This window comes from Mus caroli, chromosome 15 (genome assembly GCF_900094665.2).
Source record: "Mus caroli chromosome 15, CAROLI_EIJ_v1.1, whole genome shotgun sequence".
Taxonomy (NCBI): domain Eukaryota; kingdom Metazoa; phylum Chordata; class Mammalia; order Rodentia; family Muridae; genus Mus; species Mus caroli.
The window spans coordinates 82,665,161-82,678,574 of NC_034584.1; the positions used below are offsets into that span (position 1 = coordinate 82,665,161).

Genomic DNA, 13,414 nt, shown 5'->3' on the forward strand with positions numbered 1-13,414 from the left:
TCGGATTCGTGGGCGCCTCTGATAACATCACATCGGTCTCAACTATTCCTGGGCCTGCCCACAGCCTAAGCGCAGACTTCACATTCATTTAATCTTTGTTTGTTTATTTGGCTTTTTGGGTTTGCTTTGTTTTGTTTGTTTTTGAGACAGTGTTTCTCTGGGTAACCCTGGCTGTCCTGCAACTCATTCTGTAACAGGCTGACCTTGAACTCAGAGATCTGCCTGCCCCTGCCTCCCAAGTGTTCCAATTTCACCATTTGGTGCCATACATACTCCCTCTACCCTGATTCTGAACCCATGACAAGGCTGTTATCACAAAGAGAAAAAAAAAAAAAAGACAAGATACTCCTTCAGTCAGTAGTACACAAAGGACTAGTGTGGCCATAGCAGAGGAGATGTGGGTAACACACATGGCCTTTCCTGGAATAAGACCCAACTCAGTCCTGCTCTGTAAAAAGTGAGAGGCACAAAGACCACCAGACATGTATAAGTGCAGCAACAGAGACGCAAGATGGACTACTGACAGACGCTGAGTGTGTAAATATGTTCACATGGACTGTTTATACATCGTGAACATCATCCTAGCTCAAGTTCTTGCAGATACATCATCATGACCAAAAGGAAACTAGGCTGCAGAGTCCGCAGGTCTCCCCAGACTCTAGGAACATTGACTGCAGAACTTAAATTAGTGAAATAGCCGAAGAATTATTTAATCTATGTGAAGATAAAGACAAAGGAATAGCAGGGCCAACAGAGACACCTAGCATAAATGAGCCCTGCCCAGACCTGGTAGCTGTCCTAGGAGAATCACTAGTGCCCTGTCTAAAGAACAGCACTAACTAGCAGTGGGACATGACAAACACTGTCCAACTGGCTTACAGTCACAACAAAAAACACCACTCAACATCTCAAGCCTCCTTTCTTCTGTTCTTTGCTGGCTGAGTCCAGGCTGGCCTCAAACCTGTAATCCTCCCTCCTCAACCTGAATGCTAGACATGCAGGCTCTGCTGGTTGGCTTCTCTTTCAACAGGGTCGGTATTGTGGTTTGTATATGCTCGGCTTAGGGAGTGGCACTGCTAGGAGGTGTAGCCCTGTTGGAGTAGGTGTGGCCTCGTGGGTGGGCTCCTAGCCGCCTGGGAGTCAGTATTCTGCTAGCAGCCTTCAGCTCTTCTCCTCCTGTACCGTGCCTGTCTGGATGCTGCCATGTTTCCACCTTGATAATGGACTGAACTTCGGAACCTGTAAGCCAGCCCCAATTAAATGTTGTCCTTATAAGAGTGGTGTCTGCTCACAGCAGAAAAACTCTAAGACAGGTGGCACCAGGGACTGAGATATTGCTGTGATAGGCCTGACCATATTTTTGCTTGTAAGAATGTAGGTTGGGGAACTTTGGATTTGGAAAGCTACGGAATGTTTCAAGTGGGGCTTCATGGTCTATCCTAGCAGGACTATGGAACACTTTGTTGCTGTGAGTAATCGGAACTGTGTAGACCCAGCACGAGAGGTTTCAGTGAAGAATTTCAGTATGTGGCCTAGAGACTTGTTTTTGTAGTTTGGTGAAGAAGTAGCTATTTTTTGCCCTTGGCTGAAGAGTATGTCTGAGGCTAAGGAGGCTCAGGTTAATTACAATGACAAAGGAAGCCTTAGAAAGGCCCATCATAGACTTTGTTCTCAAGAAGAGCATGTGATTAAGCATTGCAAGGTTAGAAAGGAAACCAGGAAGTGAATGGAGCTGAATCAGTCTTCAAGGACATTAATTTGAATTAAGGGACTAGTGACCTTGGGACAAGATCCCACCCAGTTAAATTTTGGTCCACACTGGGCAGAACAAGCTTTTTAATTCCTGGAGGCAAAGGTAAGCAGATCTCTACATTCAAGGACAGAGCAAGTTGTAGGTGAAGAAAAGCTTAAATCCCGGGGTGCTGGTACACACCTTTAATCCCAGGAGTCAGGCATGCATATCTCAGAGTTCAGAGCAAGATCCCCCACGTGCCAAGCTTAGGCCTTGAAGGGGCATGGAAGCCGGAAGCTAGTGATAAAAATGCAATAGAACAGGGCCATATTCCAGCTCCAGCAAGCAGCTTCGGCTATGTGTTTCTGGCTTTATAATCACAAGGAGAAAGACTACTGGGACAGCTGACGCTGGTTAGCTGGAGCTAAGAAATTAGCAGTAATTAAGAAGAGACCAGACCAGCAGGGCTGGAGAGATGGCTCAGTGGTTAAGAGCACTGACTGCTCTTCCAGAGGTCCTGAGTTCAATTCCCAGCAACCACATGGTGGCTCACAACCATCTGTAGCAGGGGCCCAATACCCTGTTCTGGTGTGTCTGAAGACAGCTGTGTACTCATATAATAAATAAATCACCAGCATCACCGGGAAGTGGTTTCTGAGAGCACCAACAAGCTGTGTTCCAGAGATAGCCAAGGTTGCACCTCATGCTGCAGCTATGCTTGGTAACATGTAATAATCACCCAGGTGGTACTGGTCTTGAAGGCATGAAGGGGTCATAAAGAGCAGCTGAGGCTTGGCACTGAGAGGCCACGGAAGATCACTGATGAAAGTGCAGCCTCGGTTGCAGATGATGGCCCAGGACTGAAAGGGTCATGCAAAGGAGTTGAGGTGGCACCATGAAGGGAGCCTATGAGAGGCTATTGGTGAAGCCTAGTTGCAGCGGAAGCCCCCAGTGTATTGGAGATGCCAGTACCATGGGATGACCACCAAGAGCAGCAGTGGTACTGGAGTGGATCAACCTGAGCTTAGAGTGCTACTCTAGCCACTTTGGAGGAGGCCCAGATTATGTATGGGCCCCAGANATTAAAACAAGAAGCTGCCTTGGAGATACCAGAGTGGTGGTTGGGCTATCTGCTAAGGAAAGCTGCTATGCTACCAGGGAGTAGAACCAGCCCAGGAGAAAGAAGTTTGTTGCAGTCAACAACGATGAAAAAGGAATAGAAGATCTGAAGACATTAGACATGGAGGTGCAGAGCCCAGCTGGCTTCCTGTCTTGCTTTGGTGGTTACAGTTAAGATATGGCACGATTATTGTTGAGACTGCTATAGACTATAGACTTTTGAAGTNGGACTAAATGTATTTTGCACTATGCTATGTGTAGGTATGGCTCACATAGGCTTATGTTTGGACAAGCCTATGAGGGCCAGGGGAATGTAATGGTTGTATATTATATGTTCAGCTCAGGGAGTGGCACTTTTGGGAGGTATGGCCTTGTGGGTNTGGGCTCCTAGCNGCTTGGGAGCCAGTATTCTGCTAGCAGCCTTCAGATGAAGATGTAGAACTCTCAGCTCCTCCTGCACCATGCCTGTCTGGATGCTGCCATGTTCCCACCTTGATGATAATGAACTGAACTTCAGAACCTGTAAGCCAGCCCCAATTAAATGTTGTCCTTATAAGACTTGCCTTGGTCATGGTGTCTGCTCACAGCAGAAAAACCCTAAGACAAGTATCTTTCTTACTGCAGGCTCAAGACAGCGGCAGAGTACCCAGAGCTCCCCCTGCCACAGGTCATGCTTTCTACTGCAATCACTGAGGAAAAAATAAATTTGTACTTTTCATTATTACTTTCCTTTTTGGCAAAAAGTCTGGCACAGAAATTTATTTAGCAATGGCAAAGCCAGTTTCTGGAATCTCAATTGTGAGGCCTCTGAGCCCTGTCCATCTACAGAGCACAAGAATCAGAAGCTGTGAGGTCAAAGACTCCCAGGCGTAACTGGGCTCTTCTGCTTCTAAGGGCAGCCAATACCATCCAAAGCACAGTCACAGTCACAGCCACAACAGATGAGGCTGGAGCCCTACCCTTGCCTCCCACACAGGCTAGAGAAAAGAACATGGATGCAGGTGAAGGTCTGAGAGTCGCTCTGTAATCCTGGTAGCTATCAAGCTCAGTTCCTGCTGGACCATCTCAGCACAAGATCTAACCTTGCTAGACCTATCTAGGGCTTCAGAAATCTTGTCACCTGTGTGTGTACATGCATATCTATTTTTCAAAACAAGGTCTCATGTAACCCAGGCTAGCCTGAATTCACTATATAGCCAATATGACCTTTAAATTCTAATCTTTGTATCAACATACCCAGTTTATGCTGTGTTGACATTGAACCCAAATGTTGTACATGCAAAGAAACACTACTAAGCCACACTCTGGCCTGCCTGCTTTCTAATTATACTTTTTGGATCAGTTTTGGTTTTTAGGCAGGGTCTCAGGGTATAACTCACTGGCCTAGAAATCACTATAGTTTAGACTGACCTTGAATTTGTGGTGAACCTCCTGTCTTAGCTTCCTGAGTGTGGCACTACATCCTATCTTGAGAAAAAAAGAATTCAATCCTATCCTGTATGCCCCAGAGATGCCTGAGACAGACAGTTTCTCTGGGCCAGATACACAGGAGGCCAGAAGTGAGGAGCCTCCAAGGGCTCTGACTTCATGGAGTCAGGCCACAGTGACCAGCCAGCTGGTCATCCAGGAGAAGAAAAAGTACTGGATAAAACCTAAATCCGTACGATTCCACCATTTTCCTGGACAGTCAATAGCAGGAGAAAAAGTAGGTCAAATCAGGAACATAGGATCTTGGGTTTTGTGAATAAAAGTTCCAAGGTTGACCACCAAACTCCATTCACCTACTGTAGACATTTACCTACAGAATAAACAATCAAGGGGCAAGAAGCTTACAAGAAATGATTGGAGGCCAGATGTGGTGTGGTAGTGCACATCTTTAACCACAGCACTCAGGAGGCAGAAACAGGTGGACTTCTGTCAATTCCAAGCCAGCCTGATCCACATTTTGAGTTCCAGGCCAGCCAAGACTACCCACTGAGACCTTATCTTTAAAAACAGCTCCTTACTTGGAAGACATTAATGAAGAGCACAACAGCATGTGCACGGTGGGGCCCAGAGTACAAGCTTGCCCTGGAGAGGGTTAGGCCATGTCCTAAAAGCAGGCTAAGGCTGGGCCCTCAATAAACACCTGCAAGCATCCCAGAGAAGATCAGTGGCATGGCCAACATTAGCTCCTGCTTTTGCTTCTCAGCTGAAATACGACGACTAATGAATAGCTGCCTTCTCAATGCATGACCTCCTCAGAAGCAAGGTCAGACCCTTTGGGGATACATCCTCAACTATGGTGTCTTCGGGGCCTTCAGCACCTAAATATGTGTTTCTCGCAGTGGGTATGTGAAAATGTGGCGAGGCCCACGTGCTGCCCATACAAGGCGCATACACCTCAGGAGCACACACTCGGCCCGCATGCTGGAGTCTTTGTGAGTGCAGTCTGAGAGAAAAAGCATCCGCTGTCCTCCTGGATACAGTTCTTACCCTCTTCCCAGGAGAAGGGCCGCCGAGGGGCTGCGATGGGTCGCTCAGGCAGGTGCATTCCCGAGGCCTCTTCCAGGCCAATGCTCTCCACCTCTCGCCGGGCCTGCCTCAGGACAACCCCTCCCTGGTCTCGCAGCCTCACTGCAGCTCTATAAAACACGGTGTCCTTGGCATTGTACTTCATGCAGTTATCTACAATGAGATTAAAATCCTCCTCAAAGGCATGGAGGTTTTTATACCCTTGAGCTTCTAGCCGTTTCCTCATTGTAGCAAAGTCCATGGGGTGTTTAATGTGATCCAAATAATCTGGTACCTAATTTTAGGAAGGAAAATAAACATTTACAAACCAAAGAAAGATCAAAACTTATTTCATGCTTTCTATAAAATCAACCACACCTGAGACTAATTTCACAACAACACTAAGCCAATACAAACTAAGCCCAATCACTGCAGAGACCCTCCCAACCTACTTCAACTAAAAGGACAACAGATGGGGCACCCGCAGGGCTATCATCACCAATAGCTAAGTTCTAAGTAGAAATTTTCTCCTAGGCACTTTCAGTGCTTTACAACGAGGTACTATCTTTTATAATTAAAATACTATTCACCAAAAATTCATTAACTATTAACTAATGAGAATTAAGAATGCAGGTAACCCCCCCAGTTGCATGCTTCCTAAGCAAGCAGCAGAAGAGCTCAATCACAGGGACGGAATGGTGAGCCTCAGGGACACGCACCTCCTTGAGACTCACGGGCTGGGCAAAGATCTTTGCAGGGTCCTTCTCCTGTAGCTGCTCCAGGACTGAGCGTAGCAGCACAGTCAGCGGTGTCAGCCGGAGCTCCATAGCCATCTGCTCCACCTTCACCTGGCAACAACAGCATACATACACTGTCTCTAGAGGATGCAGGGACACCTCTGCATACACTGTCTCCAGAGCAGTGTAGGGACACCTCTCCTGGAGATCACCACACCTCCACGTACTGCACAATCACAGGAGCACCACTCCAACCAGCAGTACAGAGCAGCCTACGTGCCAGCTACCACCCCACCACAAAGCTGCCTTCTCTGTGCAAGGACATGTACATCTTCCAAGGCAGGATACTCCAGAGGTAGCTACCCAAAAAGGACAACACAGAGGTACCACAGGACCAACTATAGGGTAGGGATATGATATGCTACAGGGTGGGGACAGCACTAACTCAGCAGGTACACAGGAGCCACTCCAGAGCACTCCATGGCGGCAGCAAGACGTCTATCCAGGGACAGCCCAGAGGGTGGCAGAACCCAAGGGCCTCCCTCCTCACCTGCTCTCTCTTGAGTTTCTCCCGCTTGCGCAGCAGCTCGATTAGCAGGCGTGCACGCTCTAAGTCATGTCGCAGCCGCTGCCAGTACTTTAGCTTCTCTTTGGCAGCTTTCATCTCTTCATCATTTTCTCTCTGAGAAAATTAGAGGAAACTTTCCATCAGCCACACCCCGAAGTTATTCCTGCCAGGGATCTAACAAGCTCATCCATCAGGTAAGACTAAAAGGGTAACAGGACCTGGGATCTAGTCTCTATAAATGTACCCAGTGCCTATAAATGTGCTGTGACAATGGGACAGGAAGGTCTAGTGGACACAACGGGGTCTTGGCTTGACTCCAGGAGGCAGGAATGGAGGGAGTACGAGAAAGGATATACAAGAGGTACAAACCTAAGCTACCCTAACTGACGGCCGAATATTACACAGGTTCAGTTCTAGGCGTGGCAGGGAAGGTGTGAAATCACTTCTAACCCCAGAGACACTAACGTGGGTACTGTAGTTGCCAGTCACAGCTGCCTTCTCAGGCAGTACACCAAATAGCACTTGGTCAGCATCCTGGCTCTGCAGCGCCACAGGGAGGTGGATCCTTGAGCTGCTCAGAGTTCTAAGCAGGAGAAGCAGCCAGAAGCCTAGTAAGCCCCTCAAGGCTAAACAGGGTACTCTTACTACTTCACAGATGTACAGGGACAAGACCTGCTGCCACAGGGAGAGCACACATCCCTTGATAGCAACCAAGGAACACCAAACAAGGCCAGAGCCCTATCTACAAAGGACCAGATTCTCCAGCCACTTTCCAAGAAATTCAACATGCCTCATCCTCTCAGAATTCCCTGCATCTTATCTGCTCCCCCAACCCAGATCTCCTTTCCTGCCACCCCATACTTCTCTTTCTGCCTCCCCAGAGTGAACCTGTCCAAGACCTGAGTTCTCACCCCACACAATCTCTACTGTCTACTCTGTGGAAAGTATGGGATTACCTCCTCACAGTAAGCCATATGTCCTGCCTGTCCCTATTATTATTTTTTTTAAAGATTTATTTATTATATGTAAGTACACTGTAGCTGTCTTCAGACACTCCAGAAGAGGGAGTCAGATCTCATTACAGATGGTTGTGAGCCACCATGTGGTTGCTGGGATTTGAACTCTGGACCTTCGGAAGAGCAGTCGGGTGCTCTTACCCACTGAGCCATCTCACCAGCCCGCCTGTCCCTATTATAAAGGGATGGAAAATGACCTACCCAAAAGTTTGTCCTTCTGCACTACTGCTAGACAGTAACCTAAATAAATATCTGTATCTGCCAGCCACAAGCAAAGTGCTGCCGTGCAGCTGCAGAACACACAGGAGCCCCTTCTCTCTGGACAGCTTTGCCTCTCATGGCCCAGTGACACCACAGCAGAGACTGCAACTCAAGCTACAGCACAACGGTCAAAGTGTCACCAACCCAACTGTATAAACAACTACTCTTCATGGTATGGAAACGCCAGCACACACTTTAGCGCCCACAGTAACGCACAGTGAACCTCATCACATGTAGGCAAAGGGAGCAAATACATGGAAAGGGGAGTTAGAAACACTGCCAGCTGTGGCCATGTGCACCTCTAATTTCAACTCTTAGGAGGCAGAGACTGAGTTCTGAGTTCAAGGCCAGCATATATAGCAAGATTCAGGTTGACCCTATGTCAAAATAAACAAAAAAGAAACCAAATACCCGAGCATCACCTGGACAGCTTCCTGCTACTTAGAAACAGACTTCTGAGTAACCATGAGAACATTTTGGATAGGTTACCAACAGGCCTGAGTTTGGTTTGCTCATGGCCTGGTTTTCATCTTTAAAAGGTCATGGGTAACTGAGCCACTGTCTGCACTCCAACATGCCATAGGCTCATGAACAAAGGACCCTGTACACAAATCTACACAAATCATCCCATCTGTAAACCCGCTGTCCCGGTACGATTCTGAAGCAGTCTGCTTTGCTACATAGAAATCAATGCTGGAATTCTTCCCAGGAAGAGACTTCTGAGAAGGGGAAGCTCAGAAGTAGTCACCCACTCCCAGACTTCTCAGTATCTTCTCTTTCCAACAGTGCTACCTACCATCACATAAGCAATCATTCCTACCAGTGCCCAATGTTACCAAACACTTCATGACCAATATCTCTAAGACCCTCTTGCCTGTCATGCTTCCTGCCTGATGATAATGGACTGAACCTCTGAACCTGTAAAGTCAGCCCAATTAAATGTTGTCCCTTATAAGAGTTGTCTTCACTGTGTCTCTTCTCAGCAATGGAAACCCCTAACTAAGGCATTCCAGTAGCCTCCAAGGAGGTATGTGTCCTCAGTGAATAATAGACAACGTTGGCTTGTGGCAACAGAAGATCTAACACTAGGGAGGCCCCTTCCATTCAGATCAGACCCAGACAAAGTCCAGCAAGTTGTTAACTCCCAGAAGAGCAATACTTGGTAACCTGCAGACACAAGTGTCCAATCCATACAACAGGCCTTCAGTACCACTGCTCATCTGACAGGATACAGGATGAGAACCCTAAGCTCATTCACAGCCATGCCTGTGACAGCCATAGGGATTCAACAGGATTCTACAGACTTAAACTTCCATTAAAGTTGGTTGCTATTTTACAGATGAAATGACTAGCTCCTCCCAGTGGACCAGCAGATACTACCAGACACCTATTTTTGGGCAATGTGTAGAGAGGAACTGCATAGACCTCATCAGGCCTCCCTCTCTGTCTTGACTATGCATGCGGCCGAAGTTGAGCCATGTTCTCTGAGCAGTCCCTTCCTTCCCTGGAACTGACAGAGGACTGGGCACAGAGCAGACACTTGTCAGAGTAAAGAACAACTCAACCCCAAAGTCACAGCAAACCTTGAGGATACAGGAGCCACCCGAATAACCTGCAGTTTAGTAAAGTTCAAGGCCGGGGCTTAGGGTCAGCCCCACATCCAGCCCAGGGCAGCAGCTGAAAAGCAGAAGAGCACACATACCTGCTGCGTGTTTCTCTGGGACTGCAGGCTGGACTGGAGCCGCCGCAACAGGGGAGCACCATTCCTAGACAGCCTTTTGAGCAACCAGTAGCTGTGGGCTCGCTCCACAAACTGCTTCTTCCGCTGAATGGCCACCTGATTCGCAATCCTATTTAATCTAAAACATGGAAAAACTGAGAGTTTAGCTTCGAAAGGGATATTTAAAAGTGTTTGCATTTAGAAAACTAGACAGGACACTGCAGTTTTCTCCCTGAGCCTGTCCCTGAAAACGGTTCATAACCTTCAACTAACTAAAGATTTCATCCTCCCAAACAGTCACCAGGTTAAACTTCTAAAGGAAACACAGTTGAACAAAACTTTAACCACTTTGCTCCCATCTACACACACAGTGACTGCTACTGACCACTGCCAGCTGAGATGCTGCCTACTGGATAGACTCTGAGGTCAAAGTCTGCTCTCACAGCTGGCACCACCAGCGCTGGTCACACTCAACCTTAAAGAAACTCTCGAAGCAGAGCAGCCCACCCACTGAATTCAGGCTGGGAACATGGTCTGCTCCTAGTAAATGACAACCATCCTCTGAGAAATGTCATAGCGTGCCAAGCTATAAAAACCTCTGCAGAAGGCACGCTCAAAGCCCTCAGGCTGTGAGTGCTGTGAATGCTGTGAATGCCAGAGAGCTTCTGGGCGGCTGCTTCATACCACAGCCAGCCTGCCTGCCTCCCTCTCTCTCCCTCCTTCCCTCCCTCCGAAAAGAGGGGCTTGGTATGCCACCTCACAAAGACACTGAAAGACAAACTCCAGCAAATCCCACTACAAAAGGCTACAAGAAGGTGTTCTTTCACTGTACCACACATCAAAATTACAGAACAGGCTTTAAAATTTTCTAAGTTCACTTTTATTTTTATTTTTTTTAAGAAGGCAAATGTAGATTTTACAGAGCAATCAAGAACACCAGCATCAGCTGGAAGGCCGGCTCTGCCAGGGCCGGGCTCTGCCAAGGCTTGCTTGCTCTTGAGAATGCTTCAAATCTCAAGGCGGTCGAGCCTCCTGGCTGAGCTCCGCTGGATGATGCAGTGCCCTCTGTGGCTCTGCATGCTCAATGTGGTGGGTCAAACACCAAGACCACCAAGCATTATCTGCAATGACAAACCCACCAAGAGGCAGGACACCAGGCTGCACCAGAAGGCAACCGCGACACCTGAGGATGGACCAAAGTCCCACAGGAAACTGTCCCTGGAGCGGGCAGGAGCTTGCAGTGTTGGTACAGCTTGTGTTTGCACCACTCTGACTAAGGTGTAACATCTGTACAGCAAACATAGGTTCAACACTACATTGATGGTTACTTTAACCTTCAGAGGCAGTACAGAGATATAAGACTTTTGTTTGTTTTTGTTGTTTTTTTCAAGACCGAGTTTCTCTATGTAATGGAGCCATGGCTGTCTGAGAACTAGCTTTATACACTAGGGTAGTCATGAGCTCAGAGTTCTGCCTCTGCCTCCCAGCGCTAAGATTAACAGTGTGCACCACCACTCCCAGCCAGATACAACATTTTTTAACAATTTAAAAGTAAAAATAATAATTAGCAATTTGCTTTAATAAAGATTCCAACTTCATACTAGACCCACACCTTCCCCAGTGCAAGAACTTGGGAAATTGTAAATAGCTTGCAAGTTGTAAACAAGGTTTATATAAAAATACTTTTGGGGGCTGGTGAGATGGCTCAGTGGGTAAGAGCACCCGACTGCTCTTCCGAAGGTCCGGAGTTCAAATCCCAGCAACCACATGGTGGCTCACAACCATCCGTAATGAGATCTGACGCCCTCTTCTGGAGTGTCTGAAGACAGCTACANGGTGGCTCACAACCATCCGTAATGAGATCTGACGCCCTCTTCTGGAGTGTCTGAAGACAGCTACAGTGTACTTACATATAATAAATAAATAAATAAATAAATAAATAAATCTTTAAAAAAAAAATACTTTTAATGCCAGGCAGTGGTGGCGCACGCCTTTAATACCAGCACTTGGGAGGCAGAGGCAGGCAGATTTCTGAGTTCGAGGGCAGCCTGGTCTACAGAGTGAGTTCCAGGACAGCCAAGGCTACACAGAGAAACCCTGTCTCGAAAAACAAAACAACAACAACAACAAAAATGTAAAATATGTCCTCTACAGGTATGTATCCAAACACTACATGAGCAGAGTCTGACTCCCCCCTGGTGAGCAACTGCACGCTGTGGACAAAGGTGGACCTCAGAAGCAGACCAGCCAAAAGCAAGCATGTCCAACCAGTTCATCCCACGCTCATCAATGCTCAGGCCAACTCGGAACCCACAGGAAGAGCAGGCCAAACTACCACTGACAGACAACCAACACAGCCAGACCTGAGACCCGAGCACACAGGAACCTGTGAGTAGACATGACCAAAATGGACCTCTAGAAGGAAACAGAGGCGCTACTCTAGTCTGGATAGTCTGTCCCAGATCCCTGGAGTGATAGGTCCCCAGTAGGAAGACCAGGCTGGCCACTCCCTGTGCTCTGGAGTCCAATCTCACCACAGCATTTCTACGTCCCCACACATGCTCCTGCCTCGATGCCACTGCCCCACTGATTCAGCCACAGAATAAGTTGATGTGATGCCCAATCTTGTGCTCTCAGCTCCCCAAATTGTGAGCTAAAAAAAAAAAATTCCTTTATAAACTACCCAACCTTGTCTGCATAGTTATTGTAACTAAATCTGATATGAGTGTTATGTCAAAGGCACAAATAAACCAAGATTACAGAGAGGAAAAGCCCATGAAGCAAGCCCTACAGGAGCCAGACCACTTTCAGCCCTAGCCATGCAACAAGAAGGGCTCTCAGACACAAACAATAGCTACAATTGTTCCATTGTAACTTAATAATCACACATCTGTCTTTTTTTTTTTTTTTGGTTTTTCGAGACAGGGTTTCTCTGTATGGCCCTGGCTGTCCTGGGACTCACTTTGTAGACCAGGCTGGCCTCCAACTCTGAAATCCGCCTGCCTCTGCCTCCCGAGTGCTGGGATTAAAGGCGTGCGCCACCACACCCAGCTATGAATTTCTTAATATTATAGTCTATTTAAAAATTTTAAATGTTAGCAAGAATACACTCACAAGTTTCTCAAGCCTTCCTAAATACAGCTAATAAAAACAAAAATACAAGAGAAAAATTAACTGGACCATTTTGCTGAAAAGTGTGAATTTATGTTTACAAAGTGAGGGCGGCAAGTGACTCACACTGTCAGGTCTTTCTAACCTTTCTCGGCCTAGGTTTTATCCACTTTTAGTGAGGAAGACCCTAGGTCTAAAGTGGATGCACTGCTTACAGCCAACTTGTAGCTTTGCACATACACTACCACAACAAGCCACTTTTATAGTCTACTTATACATATGGCCAGGATTTCTAGCTCCTCCGACAGTAAGAACAAACCAGGAAGAAAGCTGGGCAAGGCAGCATACCTGTCACCCAGCACTTCAGAGTCTCAGGCAGAGGATGGTGAAGTTGAGGCCACCTAAGCTGCACAGAGAGACGGTCTTAAAAAGCAAAAGTAAAGAACAGCAAGAAAAACAGGGCCAACTCCACCTCAGTCCAATACTAACACTCCCCCATGGAAATAGTAACCCGGCTTTTAACAAAACCAGTGACTCCATTATGAATTAAATATTACTGATTAAGCCGGGCGTGGTGGCGCACGCCTTTAATCCCAGCACTCGGGAGGCAGAGGCAGGCGGATTTCTGAGTTCGAGGCCAGCCTGGTCTACAAAGTG

General features: G+C 47.3%; 1 protein-coding gene across 3 annotated transcripts in view; it reads right to left on the reverse strand.

Annotated features, from left to right (window-relative positions):
- Positions 1–13,414, reverse strand: part of Brd1 (bromodomain containing 1) — a 48,859-nt gene that overhangs the window by 20,852 nt on the left and 14,593 nt on the right. For 2 of the 3 annotated variants that reach the window (XM_021182866.2, XM_021182864.2), the window contains exons 3-6: positions 9,629–9,785; positions 6,632–6,763; positions 6,064–6,192; positions 5,327–5,639 (exon numbers count right to left, since the gene is read on the reverse strand). In XM_021182866.2, the coding sequence (XP_021038525.1) occupies positions 5,327–5,639; positions 6,064–6,192; positions 6,632–6,763; positions 9,629–9,785 (731 nt within the window). The remainder of the gene's footprint in view (positions 1–5,326; positions 5,640–6,063; positions 6,193–6,631; positions 6,764–9,628; positions 9,786–13,414) is intronic. The other variant, XM_021182865.2, reaches the window with a different exon arrangement.